Source organism: Colius striatus, chromosome Z (genome assembly GCF_028858725.1).
Source record: "Colius striatus isolate bColStr4 chromosome Z, bColStr4.1.hap1, whole genome shotgun sequence".
Classification (NCBI taxonomy): Eukaryota; Metazoa; Chordata; class Aves; order Coliiformes; family Coliidae; genus Colius; species Colius striatus.
Genome location: NC_084790.1, coordinates 35,479,034 through 35,491,088, shown reverse-complemented (window position 1 = coordinate 35,491,088; position 12,055 = coordinate 35,479,034). Strand labels below are relative to the sequence as shown.

The following is a 12,055-nucleotide window of genomic DNA, read 5'->3' as shown; positions in this document are numbered from 1 at the left end:
GAAAAGTCAAGAGAGTTGAGCAGAGAGCAACCTCACGAGGTTCAACAAGAGCAACTGCAGAGTCCTGCATCTGGGAAGGAACAACCCAGTGCACCAGTACAGGCTGGGGATTGACCTGCTGGAGAGCAGCTCTGCAGAGAGAGACCTGGGAGTGCTGGTTGATAATAAACGAACCATGAGCCAGCCATGTGCCCTCATGGCCAAGAAGGCCAATGGCATCCTGGGATGCATCAAGAAGAGAGTGGCCAGCAGGTCAAGGAAGGTTCTTCTTCCCCTCTCCTCTGCCCTAGTGAGACCTCATCTGGCGTCCTGTGTCCAGTTCTGGGCTCCTCAGCTCAAGAGGGACAGGGAACTTCTGGAGAGAGTCCGGTGCAGGGCCACCATTTTTCATACGGGGAAAGGCTGTGGGAACTGGGGCTGTTTAGAAAAGAAGAGACTGAGTAGGGATTTTATTAGTATTTACAAATACCTAAATGGGGAGTGTCAGTAGGTTGGGGCATCCCTTTTTTCCATTATATCTAGCAACAGGACAAGGGGTAATGGGATGAAGCTGAAACACAAAAAGCTCCACTGAAACATAAGAAAAAACTATTTCACTGTGAGGATGAGGGAGCAGTGGCACAGGCTGCCCAGAGGGGTTGTGGAGTCTCCTTCCTTGGAGGTCTTCAAGACCTGCCTGGACACGTTCCTATGCAACTTGATCCAGGTGACCCTGCTTCTGCAGGGAGATTGGACTAGATGATCTCTAAAGGTCCCTTCCAACCCTACCATTCTGTGATTCTATGAAGAGGCCAAAGACAGCTCACCTAAAATCCAGGCTCACGGTCCTGCTTTGTGTCCTGCCTCGTCTACACAGGATCTTGAACACTATCATCTCCTGGTCACTGCAGCCAAGGTTGCCTCCAAATGTCACATCCCCAACCAGACCTTCTTTATTTGTCAGCGCTAGGTCCAGCAACATACCCCTCCTTGTTGGTTCCTTGACCACTTGTGACAGGAAATTGTCATCAGCACCCTGCAGGTACCACATGGACTGCATGTGCTCAGTTGTGTGGCTTTGACAGAAAATACCAGGGTGGATGAAGTTCCCCCCGAGGACCAGGGATTGCAATTGTGAGGCAGCTCTCAGCTGTTTGGACACAGCCTCATTCACTTCCTCTTTCTGATCAGGTTGCCTGTAGTAAACTCCCACAACACTATCACCCCCATTACCCTGCTTCTGAATTCTCACCCATAAACATTCAATTCACTCCTCATCCCAGCCGAAGAAGAGCTCAACACACTATAGTTGCTCTCTCACATAGAGAGCAACTCCATCCCCTTGCCTCATTGGCCTGTCTTTCCTAAACAGCACATAGCCTTTCATGGCTGTGCTCCAGTCATGGGATCTGTTCCCACCATGTCTCTGTAATTGCATCATCCTGCATTTACAACCACATCTCCAGTTCCTCCTGCTCATTCCCCAGACCGCATGCATTGGTATAGGGCCACACAGGGGCTTGCTTGAGCACACAGGTTTCCCTGGATGAGTGCAAGAGTTGGACACTCCCTCAGAGCGTTTAGCCTTCTGCATCTGGTGTTGGTGTGCAGCTGAGGAGCATTCACCATTGCTTTTCCTGCCCTGAGCTGTTTCACAGTTGGATGGGATGGCACATGCTTTGCCATTTTGCACCCTGGGTCCTTCAGTTTCAAGACCTCTTATCCAAGCTGCCTGGCCTATTCACAAAGATTCCAATGCCCTTGTGAGATAGGTGTGTTCCATCCTGTCCTATCAGATTACAGTTGTCAAAGAAGGTCTCCTTGTCATAAAAACGAAGACTTTCTCATTGGTTCCAACCTTTGAGCCAGGAGTTCAACTGTGTTAATTCTCTGTGTTAATGCCCTCTTTCCTCTGACAGGCAAGATGCACAAAAAGATAACTTAGGCCCACTTCCCTTCACTTGTTCTCCCAAGGTTTTATAATCTTCCTTAATTCTTGAAGTTATGCTTATCAAGAAAAGTCATCCTGAGATGAAAAGCCAATTAAAATTTCCTGAGTTTTCTGTAACCCAGCTACTGCTTTGGGTAATGTGTTTGACTAATCAACCTCTTTTCTGAAAACAATGAATTTTGGAATAAAGCACACCTCTGACAATCTGAATATTCTTTGCTATCAATGCTGGTGACAAGGAAAATAGTTTTACAAAAAAAAAACCCACCAAACCCCATGCTGTTTATAGTATACCTCTCTACTTTTTACTCCAGTAAGCAATAATTTTTGCATTCATATGGGGAAAAAATAGGCCTATTAATTCCCTGTCCCATTTTTCAGCCTGTGTTTTGGTTATGTAAAAAAAAAAAAAAAAAACAACCCGTCCTTTGCGTTTTGCATCAACTTGGTAATGACAGTTTGTCAGTCACTGGTATCTTAAAATGTTGATTTGTAAAATAAAGATGGGGGTTCCTGGAGTAGTGCTTGTTCTACCTTGAGAATACTAATGATGGCTTTGTTGGAGGGAGGAGATCATGAAGACTTGTGTATCAGAGCTGTTATATTCCCTTTCCAGCAGCTGGACCCTATCCTTCCACCTTGGACATAAGCATAATAAAGTCTACAGTGTTTTTTTTAAGTGCTTTCCATGAGATCTTAGTGCAGAAGCAATAATCATTAGTCAGACTGCACAAAGATACTTCTGTGCAGAAGTGAAATCAGTTGCTCAGTGCAGGTCAGTGATTAACATGTGGAACACTCTGCGGAGCGCACTGCCAGTTAGTGACCTTTTAAATTGCAGAAGAGAGTATTCTGCACCACTGTACACAAAAGGCAAGTTTGACTCCTCAGTCCATGTGCCTTCTACCCTGCTGCTATTCACTCTAGCTCACTGGCCCCAAAGCAACCATTACTAAGACTGCCTTTGACCAGAATGCAAGACCTTGCAATATGATGTACTTGGAGAACAGGGTTTGTCATTTCACAGTTGAAACAGAGTAAGAGCTTGAGCTGCAAACTCTAAAAAGCCACACTTTATTAAAATTTATTTGGCTTTTATCAGCCTGGCAAAAAGTATTTCAAAGAATGTAATCAGGTGTAGATCAGTTGAGTTTGACTACACAGTTGAATGGGAAGGGCTAATCAGTTCTCTAAAGCGCCCTAAACCTAAGGCAAATCATTATGCGTGCAACCCGTAGTTTTGAGTGTTTACTGAAGAAAAAAGGAAAGGGCTGAAGTGAACTACAACAAAGTAGTGAATAACTTGTGGCAGAATTCATCAGGACACACTACCTGACCAGTGTCACTGCAGTGCACACTTCCTAGGTGCAATTCCTGCCACATAGATGTTTTATATTACTCAGAATTAATACAAAGCATCCCAATGATAAATCTGATTAAAATATAACTGGATAATGGCTACACTATGCAACATCTGAGATGTGATTATGAAAATCATCAAAGTAAATTATAAAAATGATACCAGCCCTGAGCCATGCTGTTGGAAAAGAGGACTTTTCACCAGGTTTGGTAAGTGGTCTAGCTATGCAGATATGTGTGAACTGAAAGGTTAAAATAGAATATAGCTGAAGTGTGGTTCATACCATAAGTGATACAGCTTAAGCTCTTTTTCCTGAGGATGTAGAAACATCACCATAAACTCCTGTTCAGAAACTGCAAAGGGTGACAAGGGTGCAAAGTTTTACTGATTTAAATTTCTGGTGATCAGCATCTTGCATCCATTTATTGTGAACTGAAGAATAGCTCAGCTCATGAGGGTATGACAATCCACACGATGGCACTTGCTGATGGCACTTCAATCTTGTCCTTTCTTCCATCAGTTACATTCTTGAGAAGAAGTTTACTTCAGTGGCGAGCACTGCAGAGGAATCAGGAGCATGTTTTGCTGGGACTCCAAGAATCTGACGCTGTCCCGCACTGAAATTAAATACATATTTAACTAAGTCGGTAACCCAATGAGAAAGAACACTTTTTTCAGCACACATGCAGGTAACACCAGTGGGTTCTCTGGATCCATCATCTCTTACCAGCTGCTACCACTCTGGCATCTTCATGGGCCTTGTGCCTTCCTGCTGCCCGATGATCTGGGCTCTCATTCCACCAAATGACATGGACTATGAACAAATAATGTCATCTGAATACTGTTATGCTGCAATACAACATGTACTGTACATCCTAGCAGTTTGCCTTCACCTCCTATGTCTTGGAGTTAGCAGAAACAATTATTCTGGCAACTAAGCGGCAGGATGATCCTTTACTGAGCCTGTGAAAGGTTTGACTACCACCAGATAGGAGAGGATTTTAAGATTCAGCTGGCTTACACCTCTAACCCAATACACAGACTTGGGTTCAAGGACTGTTTACAGGACTTTGATGATCCACATCTGCTTTTTCATCAAGCCAGCCAATCCTGATCCAGGACAAAGGCTTGCCCCTCTCCCTCTGTCCCTTCCCATGCCAAAGTCTGTATCAGAAACTGAGTGGTACCTGTGTTAAGTAATCCATACTCTGTGTGGAAAACACCAATCAGCTTGGTGTAGCCTGTGTTGATGTGAGCACTGATTGCGGCTCGAAACACTTCACCCCACAATGCTGGCCCACCGGGCTTCATCTGGAAAGTAACCCATTCATACACTCCTGGAAGAAAAGGCAAAGGCGACCTCAGGAGGGAAACACAAATTAACTGTGCTAACTCTCAAACTCTGCATCATGGCTGTGACATATTTATTGTGAAGCCTGTACTGCAATTCCCTGCCACTTGGGGCCACCAGGGTATGGAATTGCCCCTTCATCCCAGCATGCACAACATCTGACAGCTTCCAGGGGCTCACAGGAGAACAGCTGAGTGGAGTTAGGTCAAATGTAAATCCTGAGGAACCACAGGCCTCACACAAAGCCCAACTTAGCAATTTTCAGTGTTGCTTGGGAGTTTAGGGAGATTCACACTATGCTGTGGGAATCACAAATACTCATGTATGTTGATGGGATTTAGAGGGCTGAGTGAAAAATGCAAGGTGGACCCTCCAAAACCCAGCAAAGTTTTCTGGTATTGAAGTGGCTTATGATATTAAAAATCCCTTTGACTCCTGGCAATTGGTCACAGCAAGCAGGCAGAACCAACTGACCAGGATGAGCTTAGCATCTTTACTCTGCCAGTCTCCCTCGTTTGCAGATGAATGGCATGATTTGCTGAAAACTCCAGTTCTGCTACAAGACACGTTATCCACCTCCTCTCTGTTCAGGTAGTTACTCTTGATCACAACTGCTGACGCTTTAATAGCAATTTATGTCTGGTCTCACTCCCCAGCAAGGGACTGTAGATAAACTAAAGTGGGAACAACGTATCTGAAAAGTCAGCTCTGGAGTTCAAAGAGAAAACTGGGCTGTTTTTGAATTCAATTGTAACAGCATAAAATTGAGAATCACAAGGCAATAAAGAACAAAGATTACTGTAGATGTGCACATGCTGAGGGCTAAAGCAAAGCCTGTTTTATGTCACTCCAGGTAACAAAGTCAGCAAATTACTTTTCATAAGTCAGGGAACAGTCAATACTATTAGTACCACATTTGCTACAGAGAGAAGTAAAATACCTAAGGACAGAATGTCTACACTTAATCTGTGATTGTTACAATGTCTAGATCTAATCTGTGTCTGTTACAAAGTATGCTTGACTTGCATGTATCATTACAAAGCGGTGATTTTTATTATTATTATTAATACCTTTATGCTGAAGAAGCAGTAACACCAAAGCAAATTAACAAAAGTTAAAAACCTCTGTGAAAGAGAAAAATCACTGGGCTCGGCATCTCCAGGAAATGCCCTCTCACCGGTGGACAGATAAAGCAAGCCTGGAATTACTTGCTCTGACCACTACTATGACCATTGGTACTTTGTGTAGAATCACAGAATGGTAGGGTTGGAAGGGACCTTTAGAGATCATTCAGTCCAATCCCCTGTGCTAAAGCAGGTCGACCTAGATTAGGTCATGTCCAAGCGGGTTTTGAAGACCTCCAGAGAAGGAGACTCCACATCTTCCCTGGGCAGCCTGTGCCAGGGCTCCCTCACCCTCACAGTAAAATAGCTTTTCCTTATGTTTAAATGAAAGTTTTTGTGTTCCAGATTATTTCCATTACCTTTGTCCTGTCACTAGATACAACAGAAACAATTGATGCCCCAACCTCCTGACATCCACCATTTAGATATTTGTAAATACTAATGAGATTCCTCTTCAGTCTCCTCTAAACAGCCTTATATCCTGCAACCTTTCCTCATAAGTGAGATGTTGCAGTTCCCTGATCATCTTAGTGGCCCTGTGCTGGACTTTCTCCAGAAGTTCCCTGTCCCTCTTGAGCTGGGGAGCCCAGAACTGGACACAGATGAGGCCTCACCAGGGCAGAGTAGAGGAGGATGAGAACCTCCCTTGTCTCTCACACACCTCTTTTTGACCTTATCAGGGTTCTAGTCAGTTATTGATGCAAGTTAGCATAAAAATCCTTAAAAACTTACTTTATCCCACAACTGTTTTATGTCATCTGCTTCACGTGGGTGTATGTACACATGCTTGTTACATAAAGGGTTATAAAACCACATAACACCTGGTTTAAACTTTAAGCCATTTTTTGTTAGTCCATCAGCATCAATAACTTTAATCAGTAAATGAGAAGATAAGCTCACCCCCTTCTTTTGGAGGCTTCCCAAGCTGACACCAGGGTACCAGATAAGCAACCTCATTGTGCTGCTTTTCAATCAAGGGGAGGACTGGGGAGAGGAATTTTCCTTGCCAGTCTTTGTCTTTTGCTAGTGCCTGCCGGACTGCTGTTCTGTGGGCAAAATTATCTGTAGGAGAGGGGAGGAAAAAAAAAAGAGAAAAGGAAAAAATAAAATCTATATAAAAATGCACTTGATGTCACACAAGATTCAATCCAAATGTGTAATTACAAGGAGGAAAGCTGCACTTATATAAGCTTGAAATTGATTTTTAAAGAGCGTATTAGCTTGAAGCAGGTGTGGTACATTTTGTTTGAATTCTGCAAGAATCTTTGCCTTGATTTAAAAGGTTTCATGTCAAACCAAATTTTCCAAGAAAGTTTATAGAAAAGTTAAAATGGGTTAAGTGACGTTACTGTTAAGGAGGACTCATATAATGGCATTCTCAGGAACTACTGGATGTGACAACAGATACTAAGGACAAGGAGAGCTGGTGAAAGCACAAGTGGATAAGGAAGTGAAGTAGAAAAGAAAATTCAGAAGCAACATTAGCCTACCAAGAGAAAACTAAGAAAACCAATAATTTTGGCGACAAGTAACGTTTATTGTTCAGCTACATAAAATAGTTATCAATATCTCAAATCCAACTTCTTCCTTTTTTTCTTCTTAATTAAAACCAAACCCACTGAAGTAAGAGTGTCCGAATTTCAATTGATTAGGCTGCAGTGTCATCTTAAGCAGCATGTTTATGCAGACAGCTTTCAATAACACAAGAGAAAAATTCAGCATCTGAGGATGGGAAGAATCTTGACAAATACCAGTATCTTGGGACTAAGAGAAAGTTTGCTTTAACTATCCACCGATATAAACAGTTATCTGATGAATCAAGGAGAAAGGATGTTGTAACTTACACCATTAGGAAACAAATGGTTTTAAACATCATTAGGAAACAAATAAAAACCAGATGGTTTTCCTTAGTTTTGCATTTTAAAAGTTTCACACAGATTATTAAAAATTGGATGGTTTTTTTTCCAAAGAAAGAAACAATAGACAAATCTAAAAAGTTCTGAGAAGCGGGATGATGTCAGCCACAGATGCAGGTAAACTCGTAATTGACAGTCAGCTGATCTCTTCACCACTCCAGGACAAAAGAATTGACTCAATTCTAAATAGGTACTGTGAACACACTAGATTTAAACAAGCAGTCTGAGGATGTCAGAAACAGAACTCTCCATCTCAGCATACAGATATGCCCTGGACTACACCAAGTATACAAAGAAATGGCAACAGTGTTGCTTCCCATCTCTCCATAACCCAAGTATCAAGATCCCTTGGGCTCCACAAAGAGCACAGCGAGCACAGCTAGTTTCTCACATAACTGTAGCTCTTCTTGGCTCACCAGCATCTTCCAGGTCAGCACTGACTCCAACAACATAAAAAGTTGATTATAATGTGAAAAGCCTGTTACCAGCAAGGCTGGAGCAGCAACGAAATGCTTTGTGCACTTGAGAATTGAGAGCTGTCAGAGTGGATTCCCCCCTCCAGCTGCAGAAGGAGCTTGAGCACACAAATTGCTGCTCACTGTTACAGCGGAGCGACTGTCATGCCGAACTAGAATTTGAAAACAGTTGTATGTGCACAGAGATATGGACTGCATACAGACTGTTTGGATTTATACGTATTATCTTATTAAGGAGGTCCCAACCTTTCTTCCATCCATTTTGAAACTCTGAAGATGTCTGTGGTTCAGGAACTGGCCCCAAGTTAAAAACATTTACCATGAACAAAGCTCTCTGTCCTGGTTCCCCTATTATACCTGCTTTGAGCAGAAATCACTGTTTAAAAGCAGCTGTAACTCTCTCACTCCAATACGTCAAAACTGTTCCTGAAGCACTCTTTTCTGTAATCAGTATAGGAATGAGGGGTTTTTTTGGACACTTCCTTACAGTAAAAGCAAGAAATAAAAGCCAGATAAGTGTCTCCTCACCTTCATAGCTAGGAAACAGGGAGTACAGATAGAGCAGAGCAGCACAAGGAGATGCTGAGCATACCGTACTTCCAAACGTGGACAACCTTATTCATTGCTCCCAGCTCTGCAGACCAAAATCCCACCAGCTCCGAGTGAGCCATGCGAAGGTGAAAGTACTTGTTGCTCATTTCCACAAACTCCTTCATCTTTGACGGCTTAATATCGTATGTACGAATTTCATAGAAAATGCTGTTATTTTGTCTGGGACCTGTAGCAAGGGATACCTGAGAGGAAGTATGAAGAGAAAAAACTAAAACAAATTCTGAAGTCAGAAAAACCATCTCCTCTCTACTTTCTAGACTTTTTTAAAAGCAGTGAGATGCTGTAAATGGAGTTTTTTACTGGGTACTTTGTGATCTCCACTACAAAGTATCTTGTGACCTTTTTCTTCGGAAGCAGTTCCCATGTTCACTATTTGCTGCGACTCCTCTTAGCAGTGCAACGGACCATGATGTGTCTTTTATTTATCACACTCAGTTGTTTAATTATTCACTCATAACAAAGCAGGGTTTTCCTTTTCTCATAACCCTTCCTGAGGACACCAGAAGCAGGATGCAAAAAGTCAAAGCAATTAAGAGTCGGATAAATATGTCATTCAAAGGAGAGGCTGCTGCTGCCACTGAAGCAGAGCCAACATCAGCATCTGCCTGCGTTGCCCTTACGCAACCAACTCACACTGCTGCAATAGGTTTCCTAATTACAATCTTACATCAGTATTAACAACTACATATTGTTGGCAAAAGAAAGGAAAACATACAAGAGCTTAGGTAAAGGCTGATACCTTCCAGCACACAGCTGATAAAGTCTGCAAACTTGCCGTCCACTGGTTGCTTTCCAGAGGCTGGTCTAGAACAGTTTCGTTATTCATACAATCCTTTCCTATTCTCAGAATCCTTGTCCCAGACCACCCTTACTTTTGCAGCTCCCTCAATAACCTGCAACATGCTTGCTCGCCTCACAATCAAAACTATAAAAATGAGGACCAAAGCAAACCTTTGGGCTTAGCCTGTATTGGCACAGAGGTGTTGTCAGGATGGGTTTGGGGTATTTCACGAGCACCGACAGGCATTTGCACTGAACAGCATGTGCCACCACAAGCAGATGGCCGAACCTGACAGCCTTGTTTCCTGAGGAACCCCTGGAGCATCTCATGTCTAGTTCTGGTTGCCATCTGTCACAGCTATTTTTTAACATGCACGATTTGAAAATCCTCACAGGACTCTGAAACGAGCAGTAACTCCGAGCGAGAGACCCATCCGACGCTGAATTCCTGTGGTGCAGGGGAGCCTAGACGTTCCCTGCCACTCGAGCAAACACCGGACGGCCGGCCGCCGGACCATCCCTCCTGTCCAAAGAGCACGTGACGCCGCCCTGGAGAAGGCACGAGAGGACGTCGCGACAACGACAGCTCCTGCCCCGGCGCCTGCGGAGAGTCACGGGCGCGACCGGCGGGCGCCGCTCCAAGCCGCGCCCCCAGGGGCCAAGCCCCGCCTCGCCTAACCAAAGCCCTTGCCGCGGCCGAGCCCGTTCCCGCCCGCCGCATCTTGCGTCCCCCGCCGCGACCAAGCAGCCGGTACCTGAGGGCTGGCGCAGGCCCTGGCCAGGCGGGAAGCGGCGGCGGCGAGCGGCCGGCGGAGCAGCCCTGGGGCCACCATGGCGAGCAGCGGGCCGGCTGCAGGCCGAAAGTACGGGCTCTCCGTGCGTTACGCAGGAGGGAGGGCGGGATGGCGGGCGGCCCCTCCTCAGGCGGCGGGGCGGGAAGGGGGCGGCCCCTCCTCAGGCGGCGGGGCGGGAAGGGGGCGGCCCCGGGGGCCTACCCGCCGCTTGGGCCCGCAGCCAGCTGGGCTGCAGCGGAGGATGGCGGAAGCTTGGGGATTATCCCGATGGAGTGGACGGAAGATGAGCGCATAGCTGGGAAGAAATGCTCTTCCAAGTTACCAGGCTTCAGTGCCTGAAATGCAGTGGCCTCGGTGCCTGCAATGTGGTATCCCTGTCTCTACCTGAGGCGCAGCTAAAAAGTATCCCGATGGCCTGGGAAACTCAGTCCCTCACAGGTTATCCCAGGTTGCTCCAAATCACTCGGCAAAAATACAAGCCCTCCAGCATTTGCAGGATGGAACTTCAAATTGTAGGGATGCAAACCCTCCACGCCGTGTGCTGCTCCTAAAGAAAGCCGCGCAGAAGAAAAGGCTGTGGTGGTGTAGGCCTGGTTGGGTGCCAAGTGCCCACCAAATCATTCTATCACTCCCCCTCCTAAACCGGACAGGGGAGAGAAAAATATAAAGGACTCGTCAGTCAAGATAAGGACAGGGAGATCGCTTAGCAATTAGGATCACGGGCAAAACAGACTCAGCTTGGGGAGAAATGGTTTGATTTATTAATGAACAATACAACAGAGCAGGGAAATGAGAAACAAAAACTGAATCTTAAAACGCCTCCCCCCAGCCCTCCCTTCTTCCTGAGTTTCTGCCTTCTCCCCAGCTGGGAAGGGAAGTCTTTCTTCTTGTTTTTTGTAGGTTTGTTTTTTGTTTTTTTTTTTTTTTCCCTGTAGCGTTCTTTTGGGTACATCCAGCCTTTGTGCCAGGGCAGTATGGTGCTGAATGCTGTCGCCCCTTGATAACCATATGTCCAGTGCACAGCACATGGTTACTGAGGGACAGGATTTTGTGGTGGCTGAGATGGTTATACCTTTGTGGAATTAAACGTTGACCAAAACAACTGTAAAAGTAAAATTTTCACTGGCTTTGGCACAGCCAGTGTTTTACCCATGGGAGACAAATCAGCTCCTGGAAGACTACCTAAATTAACAAGGCAATGTCTCTTGTGATTCCTCTTAATAAGGGCACAACATTCCCTCCTCTACTCTGAGTAATTGATTTTGAGGGCCTTCACCTGGAATTAAGGTGAAGAGAGAAATGATCGATTTGTGCTTATGGAGCTTTCATGGGTTTTTTTCTCACAATTATGAGCAACTTTTCTCTTTGTTAAAGACCAACCCCGGAAGAAGACTGTTAAAAATGAGATCGAAATAGTAGTTCTGACAAACACATTCAGAGAGTGATGTAGAATGAAAAGTCTGCACTGCGTATGTGTTACACATTCATTTCCGAGTGATATTCCTGCTCACATTTTTTATATCAGGAGAACAGAGCATTGTGAGAGGGGCTGACTGGATGAACTCTAGAGGTCCCTTCCAACCGCTACCATTGATTCTGTGATTCTGTGGCACATGCTAAAATGGTTTTGCAAAGTGCCATGAGTATTTTTCAGTTTGTACAGGAGGACCACACATGAAATGTGATTACTCATGCAGTTATTGCTGGTTCAG

At 44.8% G+C, this 12,055-nt stretch overlaps 1 protein-coding gene across 3 annotated transcripts; it reads right to left on the bottom strand.

Moving 5' to 3' along the window:
• Positions 1–3,653: 3,653 nt before the first annotated feature.
• On the bottom strand, positions 3,654–10,463 carry NIPSNAP3A (nipsnap homolog 3A). 3 transcript variants are annotated; one of them, XM_062018439.1, is made up of 6 exons: positions 10,305–10,463; positions 8,750–8,951; positions 6,666–6,827; positions 4,478–4,627; positions 4,018–4,104; positions 3,654–3,907 (listed from the first exon to the last, which is right to left on the bottom strand). In XM_062018439.1, exons 1-6 carry the CDS (start codon positions 10,380–10,382, stop codon positions 3,831–3,833), a joined length of 756 nt encoding a protein of 251 aa, XP_061874423.1. In that variant the 5' UTR covers positions 10,383–10,463; the 3' UTR covers positions 3,654–3,830. The 3 variants fall into 3 exon arrangements, with proteins under 3 accessions (XP_061874423.1, XP_061874425.1, XP_061874424.1); XM_062018441.1 differs by lacking the exon at positions 10,305–10,463 and adding an exon at positions 9,943–9,996; XM_062018440.1 differs by lacking the exon at positions 4,018–4,104.
• Positions 10,464–12,055: the final 1,592 nt, after the last annotated feature.